A 12728-nucleotide genomic window follows, 5' to 3' on the forward strand; every position below is an offset into this window, starting at 1 on the left:
TTTTAAATTATCCAATCCAGTTTCTGTGAATTGGAAACATCGAAAGAGGGGAAACAGACTCGGAGTGTGGAATAGGGTGGAGTTAAGAGGGTCTGAGATTGTTTTGGGGTGGGGTGTTGGGGTGGGGTTTTGAGGTGTTGGGGTGTTGGGGGAATGTTTTGGGGTGGGGTGTTGGGGTGGGGTGTTGAGGTGTTGGGGGAATGTTTTGGGGTGAGGTGTTGGGGTGGGGTGGTGGGGTTTTGGGGTGGGGTGGGGTGGTGAGGTGTTGGGGTGATGATGAATGAAGGATCAGGTCGGGTGGTTTGATCTGGGAGTTTCTCTGTGCGCTGACGGGATCTGATGATGTGCCCTGTTATCCTGTCAGATCCTGGGGCTCTGGTGGCGCGTTTGCCCCGTTCGGTGGACCTGGTGGGGTTTATGGCCGAGGGGCAGCGCAAGAGGAAGAGGACAATCTTCAGCAGATGGCAACTCGGAGAGCTGGAGAAAGCGTTCGTGGTGACTCCCTATCCCGACATCAACATGAGGGAGACACTGGCCGAGATCATCAGCCTCCCGGAGTCTAAGATCCAGGTAGTGTTTGACTGACACCGTCCCTCAGCTCCCTGTAAACCTTGGCATTGAGATACCAGGGATGAAACTTGGGATCTCCCAGGTGTGTGTGGCAGAGTGGGTGGGGTTATTCAGAGTTCTCTGGGAAATGCAGCAAAATCAGTCAAAAAACATCAGCGCAGCAATTGTATGAACCAAGAGCTTTTATTAAAGAGAAAAGCGGCTCAGGGTCGAGCGTTCTCTGGCTGTATTTTGGAACAGTGTTAAATCACTCCAGGGACAACGACATAAGCTGGAGTGGCCGAGGACTGGAACCCCCGGTGGGTGAGGAAGGAGTGCTGGAACCCCCGGTGGGTGAGTGGGTGAGGGAGGAGTGCTGGAACCCCCGGTGGGTGGGTGGGTGAGGGAGGAGTGCTGGAACCCCCGGTGGGTGGGTGGGTGAGGGAGGAGTGCTGGAACCCCTGGTGGGTGGGTGGGTGAGGAAGGAGTGCTGGAACCCCCGGTGGGTGGGTGAGGAAGGAGTGCTGGAACCCCCGGTGGGTGGGTGGGTGAGGAAGGAGTGCTGGAACCCCCGGTGGGTGGGTGGGTGAGGGTGGCATGCTGGAACCCCCGGTGGGTGGGTGGGTGAGGGAGGAGTGCTGGCACCCCCGGTGGGTGGGTGGGTCAGTGAGGGAGGAGTGCTGGAACCCCCGGTGGGTGGGTGAGGAAGGAGTGCTGGAACCCCCGGTGGGTGGGTGGGTGAGGGAGGCGTGCTGGAACCCCCGGTGGGTGGGTGGGTGAGGGAGGAGTGCTGGAACCCCCGGTGGGTGGGTGGGTCAGTGAGGGAGGAGTGCTGGAACCCCCCATGGGTGGGTGGGTCAGTGAGGGAGGAGTGCTGGAACCCCCGATGGGTGGGTGAGGAAGGAGTGCTGGAACCCCCGGTGGGTGGGTGGGTGAGGGAGGAGTGCTGGAACCCCCGGTGGGTGGGTGGGTGAGGGAGGAGTGCTGGAACCCCCGGTGGGTGGGTGGGTCAGTGAGGGAGGAGTGCTGGAACCCCCCATGGGTGGGTGGGTCAGTGAGGAAGGAGTGCTGGAACCCCCGGTGGGTGGGTGAGGAAGGAGTGCTGGAACCCCCGGTGGGTGGGTGGGTGAGGGAGGAGTGCTTGCTCTCAGTAGCCGAGAACAAACTTCCTGAGTTACTGACACGCGGCTGCCGAGTCCCCCCGGCACTGAGTTACTGCAGAATCAGACCACATCCAGGAGCAAGCTCCCAAACTGGGAGCAGAAATGATTTAAATCATTGTTAGTACAAAATCACCAGAGAATGCGAAAACCCAAACCGGCTGTTTATAGGAATCATTAAGCACAGCTCCCTCTCCCTGCACTGTCGCTCTCTGTCCACCCCCCCTCCTCTCTCTCTCTGTCTGTCTCTCTCTCTGCCTCCCCTCTCTCTCTCTGTCTGTCTCTCTCTGTCCCTGATTCTCTGTCTCTCTCTCTCTGTCCCTTACCCTCCCTCTCTCTATCTGTCTCCCTCTCTCTGTCCCTCCCTCTCCCTCTATCTCTCTGTCTCCCTCTCTCTGTCCCTCACTCTCCCTCTCTCTGTCTCCCTCTCTCTGTCCCTCACCCTCTCTCTCTGTCTCCCTCTCTCTCTATCTCTCTGTCTCCCTCTCTCTGTCCCTGATTCTCTGTCCCTCCCTCTCCCTCTCGCTCACCGCCTCTCTCTCTATTATCAATTCCTCTGTCACCTTTCTAATGGAGATTTCCTCTGTAAACTTGTCTCAGTGTAATTGCACCCTCTGCTTTTTCTGATACCTTTCCAGTGGTGGATTATAATGGGCTGTTTGGGAATTGGATTATTCAAGGATCACCTGATCAGTCAGTGCGGGCAGCTATTGACCATGGAGGGGTATCACAGCTAAACCAGTCCTGTCCTCACCTGATGTCCATACACAGGCCCTTCCAGAAAGGGTGTTGGATAGCAATCAGGAGTAAGAAGTCTGCCTGACCTCCCGAGCCCGGGGCACTGAGGGCGATTGTACCCCTCCACTGCGGGCTCCGGCTGAAATCAGGACTCAGATCAAGTCAACAGCACCCAGGTGACAGGAGCTAAGTGCAGGGGATGGGGCGGCAGGGACTGTATGATTGAATCAAATGATCCCAAACCAGTGCAAATTATTTCTTAACATTTTGCGAATTGCTTTCCAGGTCTGGTTTCAGAATCGTCGCGCACGATGCACCAAACAGGGCAAGAAGGTGAGGAATTGTCTGCTGGGGCAACTTTCACCCTCTCCCCTCCAAGTGCAGCCTCACTTTAAACCCGCTGTCAGTGCCAGTGAACCAGGTGGAGGGGCTCACCCATACAGACCTGCCCTCGGCAACACCCCAGTGAAGGGCAGCCACACCAGACACAGCTTGAGTTACGGAAACTCCCCAATACAGCATCAAGGCTGTCCAGCGAACCTCTCTCCAGCCTCCCTGGACCAGCTCATGTGGGAGAATGGCTCAGCGTTCAGCCACCTGCCAAGCTGCGATGTCTCCAGAGATGGTGGCAGTCAGTTCAACACCAGCCTCCGCTTTAGGAACAAAGGGGAGGCAGTGACTCCGTCCAGAAACCATGGCGCTGATTCTGCACGGCTGGCAGTATCTGACCAAGTTATGCCGTACCTGGAACCAGCGCCCGGAGAGGAGGGAGAGGCCGGTACATGCACCTCTCTCCGCTGCACTTCTGACCTCATCTACAATGCTGCGATCGTCACCAACGTGTAACTGGAATCGTCCCAAACTCCACGGGAACAAGAGGACAAGAGACCCGATTCCCAGCTCCCTGGAACTGCCCATCGCACAGTACAGACTGACAACAAAAACTCGGCACAGACATTCTCTGTTAGAGTACAAATCACAGGACCAGGAATCTCTCCCTGCCTTTCCAGAGATCACTGGCACAGTGACCTGGAGGGAATGACACTGGCGGATTTCACATCTCCCGCATCTCACCCACGACACCCTCCCACATCTCACCCACCGACACCCTCCGCATCTCACCCACCGACACACCCTCATCCTCTGTATATGGAGCTGGGCAGTGAGCATCAGCAGACTATTCACCAGTGGAGGCATCGCAACTGAGCCTGACCCAGTGGGTGTGGTCCGGGGGCGGGGGGTGAGGTGAGGGGCAGGGGTGAGGTGTGGGGCGGGGGGAGTGGGTGAGGTGTGGGGCAGGGGGATGGCGTGAGGTGTGGGGCGGGGGGAGTGGGTGAGGTGTGGGGCGGGGGGGTGAGGTGTGGGGTGGGGGGATGGGTGAGGTTGGGGGGGTGAGGTGTGAGGCGGGGGGTTGGGGTGAGGTGTGGTGCGGGGGGGTTGGGGTGAGGTGTGGGGCGGGTGGGTGGGGTGAGGTGTGGGGCGGGGGTTTGGGGTGAGGTGTGGGGTGAGGGGCGGGGGGTGGTGTGGGGTGAGGGGTGGGGGGTGGGGGTGAGGTGAGGTGTTGGTTTTACTGATCTCTCTCGGGTGAGCAATGATGGGAATATTATTACGATAGCAAAATACTGCAGATGCTGGAAATCCGAAATAACAACAGAAAATGCTGGAAAAACTCAGCAGGCCAGGCAACATCCGTGGAGAGAAATTAGAGTCGACGTTTCGGGTCAAAACCCTTTTTCAAACTGGAAAGGAAGTAAAATAGATCGAAGGCAGGGCTGCGATCGAACAAAAGAAGTAAAGAGACATTAGGAGGTATTCAAAACCAGACGAGATGGTAATAGGACAGTGGAGACAAAAGACGGCAAGATTAGGTGTGAAGTGTACTGGCAGGATGGGAGACAGCTGCCGTGTGGGAGAGAGAAAAAAAAAGGAAAGAGCGGGGGAAGGGAAGATCCAAAACAAAGGGGCGGGAAAAAAATATTATATGAGGACTGGATGCGGCTCCTTCAAGCTCTGAATATTATTGCTGTCTCTCTACTGTTCACACGAGCTGGGCGTCATAACTCAATGAAAACATTATCGATTATAAATTTATAACAGGAAGTTATTTATATAAATAGACGCCCTGTGTCTGTAAGTTGGCGGATGTGCTGCTTCCCAAGGGCTGGAGTGTAAAACACAATGTATTATTCTGCTGCTGTTGGCGAATTTCTGTTTAATTGTTGGTGAGAAGAATGTAGATTGGAAAATTCTTGTGCAAGTTACAGATTCCAGGTCAGAAATACCCAGCATGGCTTGGTTTCTTTACAGCATGGTTTTGCAGGTGTAACAAGGTGTGACACCTGGAGCATGGTGGCCAGAACTTGTGCTGTAATACAGATCACCGCTCCTTCAACCCTGGTGTCAGCGAGCCACACGATGATCTGATCCCAGCTGCTCAGTGAGCATGATCCTCAGTGCCACGGGCACACGTCACCTTCAGCAGAGAATGAGGGAAATTGGAAGGAAAACATTTTTTCAGAATTCTCTATCCCAATCTCGTCCTTTTGTTAATTTTTTTAGAAAAGAGGATCCATTCTCAGTGTTGCGATTGTGTTTGATTGCAATGCATTAGACGCTTCATGAACAAAGTTCCTCCTCTCTCCCTTCCCACTCTGTAAAGCTGTGTAGAGTAAATGAAATAAAGATCCCCTCAGCTGTGGCTGCTGAACATTTTACTGCAAGACTTTCTGATCCTTTTTGAATCCAGACCAAAACACAATTCTCCTGCCCTCATTTACAGTACAATGTAATGATAACTTTTTTTCATTATTTTATATCTAAAAATTGGTTTACAACAATCAGATTGAACTATAGCCATGAGCCTCGGATGATCTTTTTAATTACAGTGGGATTTTACAGTATCCAAATATCATGAGCTATCATTCTGCGCCAAAGTCTCATCATTGTACCAGTTACCAAGCTGCTCTCCACCTGCCTCTGCATGGCAGTGGCAGTATAGTGGGACCCCTAGCAACGAGAATAATCTCTAGCAATCCCTTAATCCTGCTGTCAGAATCAAATTGAGTGCAAGAGGTAAGCACAGTGTCTACACTGAGTCCCACACTCGGGTCATTTATAAAACCCTGTCTTCATTTAAAAAAATGTATTATTCTTTTAGCATAAACAAAGGAGTTTAGATGGTTTACCAGACATCATAACATTAATCAACATACCCAATGGCAACTGTCTGGTGTGGATCTGGGCTGCGGTTTAAGTTAATATCTCCCTGCCTGCAGCCCAGGCAGTTTCTGAGGACTGGATGCGGCTCCTTCAAGCTCTGAATTGCTGTAACTCCCAACGCTGCTCACATCACATGCCATGCAGTGGTAAACGGTGATTAAGGTAGAATTTGTTAAATTAAGAAAAGGTACTCAAAAGCAAGGAAGTTATGCTAAATCTTTACAAAACACCAGTTAGACTCCAGCCTTTCCACCATCTACAAGGCACAAGTAAGGAGTGTGATGGAATACTCTCCACTTGCCTGGATGAGTGCAGCTCCAACAACACTCAAGAAGCTCAACACCATCCAGGACAAAGCAGCCCGCTTCATTGGCACCCCATCCACCACCTTAAACATTCACTCCCTCCACCACTGGTGTACTGTGGCTGCAGTGTGTACCATCTACAAGATGCACTGCAGCAACTCGCCAAGGCTTCTTCAGCAGCACCTTCCTAACCCACGACCTCTTCCACCTAGAAGGACAGGGGCAGCAGGCGCATGGGAACACCACCTCCTCCAATTTCCCCCTCCACGTCACACACCATCCTGACTTAGAAGTATATCGCCAATCCATCATTGTCACTGGGTCAAAATCCTGGAACTCCCTCCCTAACAGCATTGTGGGAGTACCTTTACTACATGGACTGCAGCGGTTCAAGAAGGCGGCTCACCACCACCTTCTCAAGGGCAACTAGGGATGGGCAATAAATGCTGGCCTTGCCAGCGACGCCCACATCCCATAAATGAATTTTAAAAAAATTCTGGGCACCACACTTTAGGAAGGATGGTGCAGAGGAGATTTACTAGAATGGTTCCAGGGATGAGGCACTTCAGTTATATGCAGAGACTGGAGAAGCTGGGACTGTTCTCCTTAGAGCAGAGAAGGTTAAAGAGGAGATTTAATAGAGGTGTTAAAAATTATGAGGGATTTTGATAGAATAAATAGGGAGAAACTGTTTCCACTGGCAGAAGGGTTGACAACCAGAGGACACAGATTTAGGATAATTGGCAAAAAATCCAGAGGGGAAATGAGAATTTTTTTCACGCAGCAAGTTGTTGTGATTTGGAACGCGCTGCTTGATATGGCGGTGGAAGCAGATTCAATAATAACTTTCAAAAGGGAATTGGATAAATACTTGAAGGGAAAAATGTACAGGGCTCTGGGGAAAGAGCAGGGGGAGTGGGACTAATTGGAGAGCTCTTTCAAAGAGCCGGCACAGGCACGATGGGCCGAATGGACTCCTTCTGTGCTGTGAGATTCTATGAACCCCCTCCATCTCTGTGTAACCTTTTACCTGCTCCTGTTACGTGCCCTCACCCTACAGCCTCATGTGCAGCCATTGGCCGCGATTTTGACTTCAGTTTCCTCGTTTTATTTTCCTTAAAAGAGCAGGTGCGGAGCTGGGAGTAAACGTCCTCCACATTCATGGGGAAGAGGAATTGCGTGTGGAAAACGGGTCGCTGGGGGGCCGGGGGGAAGGTGGGGTTAACATCAGCTCAGGATGCTTTGGCTGTTTTTACCAGTTGAAGTGATAAATGTTCTCATGTCGCAGGCTCCCTTCACCCACCATCAGTCTTCACTGGCTCAGCTCGACTCTGCCAGCTCCTCCCTACATCCCTCTCTTGGCTTCTCGCAATCCACCTGGTTGACCCAGTCCCCTCTCCTAACCAAAGCTTGCCGTCTGTTCCTGGTACTGCGAGGTCACAGGTTAATTACAGATGGGGGAGACCATTCGGCCCATCCACCAGAATGATCCAAAAAAAACCTGCAGCATCTTATTGGTTCTTGGGTTTTATTATTTCTCTGTTGGGATGGATCCTGTGTGAAAGATGCTACAGAATGAGGGGGACTGAATCTCACTGACACATTCACTGGCAAAACATCCCTCACATTGCCATCTCTCTCGCTATCACTGTCACGCTGTCACTCTCTCTCTCGCTCGCCCGCCCTCCGTCTCTCTCTTTCGCCTGCCCTCCATCTCTCTCCGTCACTCTCTCGCCCGCCCTCTGTCTCTCTCTCGCCGTCTCTCTCGCTGTCCCTTTCTCTCTCGCTCGCCGTCTCTCTCGCTCGCCCGCTCTCGCCATCTCTTTCTCTCTCTCGCCGTCCCCCTCTCTCGCCGTCCCTCTCTCTCTCGCCGTCCCCCTCTCTCGCCGTCCCTCTCTCTCGCCGTCCCTCTCTCTCTCGCCGCCCCTCTCGCTCGCTCGCCGTCCCTCTCGCTCGCTCGCCGTCCCTCTCTCGCTCGCTCGCCGTCCCTCTCTCGCTCGCTCGCCGTCCCTCTCTCTCGCTCGCCGTCCCTCTCGCTTGTTCGCCGTCCCTCTCACTCGCAGTCCCACTCTCTCTCACTGTCTCTCTCTCGCTCGCCGTCCCTCTCTCTCCGTCCCTCTCTCTCTCGCTCGCCGTCCCTCTCTCTCTCGCTCGCCGTCCCTCTCTCTCTCGCTCGCCGTCCCTCTCTCGCCGTCCCTCTCGCTCGCCGTCCCTCTCTCGCCATCCCTCTCTCTCGCAGACCCTCTCTCTCGCTGTCCCTCTCTCGCCATCCCTTTCTCTCTCGCCGCCCCTCTTTCGCCATCCCTTTCTCCCTCTTTCTCTCGCCGTCCCTCTCTCTCTCGCCGTCCCTCTCTCTCTCTCGCCGTCCCTCTCTCTCGCCGTCCCTCTCTCTCGCCGTCCCTCTCTCTCTCGCCGTCCCTCTCTCTCTCGCCGTCCCTCTCTCGCTCGCTCGCCGTCCCTCTCTCGCTCGCTTGCCGTCCCTCTCGCTCGCCGTCCCTCTCTCGCAGACCCTCTCTCTCGCCGTCCCTCTCTCTCGCTGTCCCTCTCTCGCCATCCCTTTCTCTCTCGCCGTCCCTCTTTCTCTCGCCGTCCCTCTCTCTCTCGCCGTCCCTCTCGCCGTCCCTCTCTCTCTCGCCGTCCCTCTCTCTCTCACCGTCCCTCTCTCTCTCACCGTCCCTCTCTCGCTCGCCGTCCCTCTCTCGCTCGCCATCCCTCTCTCGCTCGCTCGCCGTCCCTCTCTCGCTCGCTCGCCGTCCCTCTCGCTCGCTCGCCGTCCCTCTCTCGCTCGCTCGCCGTCCCTCTCGCCGTCCCTCTCTCTTGCCGTCCCTCTCTCGCTCGCCGTCCCTCTCGCTCGCTCGCCGTCCCTCTCTCGCTCGCTCGCCGTCCCTCTCTCGCTCTCGCTCGCCGTCCCTCTCTCCGTCCCTCTCTCTCTCGCCCGCCGTCCCTCTCTCTCTCGCTCGCCGTCCCTCTCGCTCGCCGTCCATCTCTCGCTCGCTCGCCATCCCTCTTGCCGTCCCTCTCTCGCTCGCCGTCCCTCTCGCTCGCTCGCCGTCTCTCTCGCTCGCCGTCCCTCTCTCGCTTGCTCGCCCTCACTCGCCGTCTCTCTCGCTCGCCGTCCCTCTCTCCGTCCCTCTCTCTCTCTCGCCCGCCGTCCCTCTCTCTCTCGCTCGCCGTCCCTCTCGCTCGCCGTCCCTCTCGCCGTCCCTCTCTCTCTCACTCGCCGTCCCTCTCTCTCTCTCGCGCCGTACCTCTCCCCTCTCGCTCGCCGTCCCTCTCTCTCTTGCCGTCCCTCTCTCTCGCTTGCTCACCATCCCTCTCTCGCCATCACTCTTTTGCATACTCGCTGTCCCCCTCTCTCTCAGTCCCACAGACTGCCAAAGTCTCTCATTGAACAGCTGGGGGTGGAGGGTCTGGGGGGTGGGGGATTGCATCCTGTGGGAGGCAGCACCTTGAGCAAGGCAGATACATGGAATCCAGTTGTGTTCCCATTCTGTTACTAATTCCCATTAGGGTACAGGGCACCCACAATTTTCTGTCACCTCACCACATTGGCCATTCTCAAGGTGTCGAGCGACTGAGTTCTGGTAGATGATTTGACTGTGGAGGACAGAAAAGCCAAAACAAGCTCCTCCCCAATTCACAGTATAGCAGGTGAGAGCAAGAGCCCACTGACTTCCCTACACTTGGCAGAGTCCTGTAGCAACAAAGTCAACTATAGCACCCAACTTCTGCACAGAACAGGGACCTTCCTAGGTCTGATGTCTCAGCACCACCCCACACACCATTGGAGAGATAACATCAGCATCAAGCTGATGATGTCAGTATTGGGGATTGGAACACTTTCACTCCAAGGGACAGAACAGGTTAGATACCCCCTCCCCCTACACTGCCCCATCAAACACTCCCAGGGCAGGTACAGCACAGGTTAGATACGGAGTAAAGCTCCCTCTACACTGCCCCATCAAACACTCACAATATATATTAATGATCTAGACAAGGGAACTAGATGTAATATCTCCAAATTTGCAGACGACACAAAGCTGGGTGGGCGTGTGTGCTGTGAGGAGGATGCCGAGAAACTCCAGGGTGATTTGGACAGGTTGGGTGATTGGGCAAAAGCATGGCAGATGCAATATAACGTGGATAAATGTGAGGTTATCCACTTTGGTGGCAAAAACAGGAAGGCAGATTATTATCTGAATGGCAATAGATTGGGAGAAGGGGAAGTGCAACGAGACCTGGGTGTCCTTGTGCACCAGTCGCTGAAGGTAAGCATGCAGGTGCAGCAGGCGGTTAAGAAGGCAAATGGTATGTTGGCCTTCGTAGCGAGAGGGTTTGAGTACAGGAACAAGGATGTCTTGCTGCAGTTGCACAGGGCCTTGGTGAGACCACATCTTGAGTATTGTGTGCAGTTTTGGTCGCCTTATTTGAGGAAGGATGTTCTTGCCATGGAAGGAGTTCAGCGAAGATTCACCAGGCTGATACCTGGGATGGCAGGAATGACGTATGAGGAGAGATTGGGATGATTGGGCTTGTACTCGCTGGAGTTTAGAAGAATGAGAGAGGATCTCATGGAAACTTATAAAATTCTGACAGGACTGGACAGACTAGATGCAGGAAGGATGTTCCCGATGGTCGCGGAGTCCAGAACCAGGGGTCATAGTCTAAGGATAAGGGGTAGGCCATTTAGGACAGAAATGAGGAGGAATTTCTTCACCCAGAGAGTGGTGAACCTGTGGAATTCTCTACCACAGAAGGCAGCAGAGGCCAATACATTAAATATATTCAAGAAGGAGTTGGATATATTTCTTAAGGCTAAAGGGATCAAGGGGTATGGGGAGAAAGCAGGGACCGAGTACTGAATTTGGATGATCAGCCATGATCACATTGAATAGTGGAGCAGGCTCGAGGGGCCGAATGGCCTACTCCTGCTCCTATCTTCTATGTTTCTATGTTTCCCAGGGCAGGTACAGCACGGGTTAGATACAGAGTAAAGCTCCCTCTACACTGCCCCATCAAACACTCCCAGGGCAGGTACAGCACGGGTTAGATACAGAGTAAAGCTCCCTCTACACTGCCCCATCAAACACTCCCAGGGCAGGTACAGCACGGGTTAGATACAAAGTAAAGCTCCCTCTATACTGTCCCGTCAAACACTCCCAGGGTGGGTACAGCACGGGTTAGATACAGAGTAAAACTCCCTCTACACTGCCCCATCAAACACTCCCAGGGCAGGACCAGCACGGGTTAGATACAGAGTAATGCTCCCTCTACACTGTCCCATCAAACACTCCCAGGGCAGGACCAGCACGGGTTAGATACAGAGTAATGCTCCCTCTACACTGTCCCATCAAACACTCCCAGGGCAGGTACAGCACGGGTTAGATACAGAGTAAAGCTCCCTCTACACTGTGCTAATGAAGTACTGTTGAAGTGTCATCACTGTTGTAATGTAGGAAACGCAGCAGCCAATTTTCACACAGCAAGATCCCACAAACAGCAACGGGCAGCACGGTGGCATAGTGGTTAGCACTGTTGCCTCACAGCGCCAGGGACCCGGGTTCGAATCCGGCCTCGGGTGACTGTCTGTGTGGAGTTTGCACATTCTCCCCGTGTTTGCGTGGGTTTCCTCCGGGTGCTCCGGTTTCCTCCCACAGTCCAAAGATGTGCGGGCTAGGTTGATTGGCTATGATAAAAAATTGACCCTTAGTGTTAGGGGGATTAAATACGTGGGGTTACGGAGATAGGGTGGGATATGTGTTGGTGTAGGGGTTACGGGGATCGGGTGGGATATGTGTCGGTGCAGGCTCGATGGGCCGAAATGGCCTCTATCTGCACTGTGAGGTTTCTGTGATTCTGTGATTCTGTGATAATGAGCAGACAATCTGTTTCTTTGTAAGTGAACTGAGCATTTCATATATTGGATAAACAGAAACACGACTTCTGTGGGTTTCTCAGCTGTTTGGTGAATCTTCAGCCTGGTGATGGGTTTCCACATCTCACAGGTCAGCTGACCACAACTCATTGCCAGGCACGTCAGTAAGCAGGAAAATGGTCTTTTATTGCCTGAAACACACTCGTCATTTGGTTTACACTTTATAACATTTCCAGACACGGATACCTGGACCGTTCAGTTCAAAACCCGACAGAACCAGGAACTGGAGTCAACCCTAACCAGGTGATCGCTCGAACCAGGAACTGGGAGCAACCCTAACCAGGTGATCGCTCGAACCAGGAACTAGGAGCAACCCTAACCAGGTGATCACTCGAACCAGGAACTAGGAGCAACCCTAACCAGGTGATCGCTCGAACCAGGAACTGGGAGCAACCCTAACCAGGTGATCGCTCGAACCAGGAACTAGGAGCAACCCTAACCAGGTGATCACTCGAACCAGGAACTAGGAGCAACCCTAACCAGGTGATCACTCGAACCAGGAACTGGGAGCAACCCTAACCAGGTGATCACTCGAACCAGGAACTAGGAGTAACCCTAACCAGGTGATCGCTCGAACCAGGAACTAGGAGCAACCCTAACCAGGTGATCACTCGAACCAGGAACTAGGAGCAACCCTAACCAGGTGATCGCTCGAACCAGGAACTAGGAGTAACCCTAACCAGGTGATCACTCGAACCAGGAACTAGGAGCAACCCTAACCAGGTGATCGCTCGAACCAGGAACTAGGAGTAACCCTAACCAGGTGATCGCTCGAACCAGGAACTTGGAGCAACCCTAACCAGGTGATCGCTCGAACCAGGA

At 53.8% G+C, this 12728-nt stretch overlaps 1 protein-coding gene across 1 annotated transcript; it reads left to right on the forward strand.

The window, feature by feature from the left end:
* The first annotated feature begins 293 nt into the window (after positions 1-293).
* Positions 294-3679, forward strand: LOC147102239 (homeobox protein SEBOX-like). The gene is made up of 2 exons (XM_085965078.1): positions 294-570; positions 2733-3679. The coding sequence occupies exons 1-2, from the start codon at positions 340-342 to the stop codon at positions 3291-3293; spliced, it is 792 nt and encodes a 263-aa protein (XP_085821204.1). The 5' UTR covers positions 294-339; the 3' UTR covers positions 3294-3679.
* The last annotated feature ends 9049 nt before the right edge of the window (positions 3680-12728 follow it).

The sequence above is a fragment of the Somniosus microcephalus genome, chromosome 22 (assembly GCF_052327205.1).
Source record: "Somniosus microcephalus isolate GS21.2 chromosome 22, FLI_Smic_1.0, whole genome shotgun sequence".
Classification (NCBI taxonomy): Eukaryota; Metazoa; Chordata; class Chondrichthyes; order Squaliformes; family Somniosidae; genus Somniosus; species Somniosus microcephalus.

Excerpts from the sequence above, each read along its gene's own strand:
- LOC147102239 (XM_085965078.1), top strand. The coding sequence starts at position 340 with ATGATGTGCCCTGTTATCCTGTCAGATCCTGGGGCTCTGGTGGCGCGT. Across the intron at positions 571-2,732 it reads TCCCGGAGTCTAAGATCCAG|GTCTGGTTTCAGAATCGTCG; the intron begins GTAGTGTTTGAC and ends ATTGCTTTCCAG.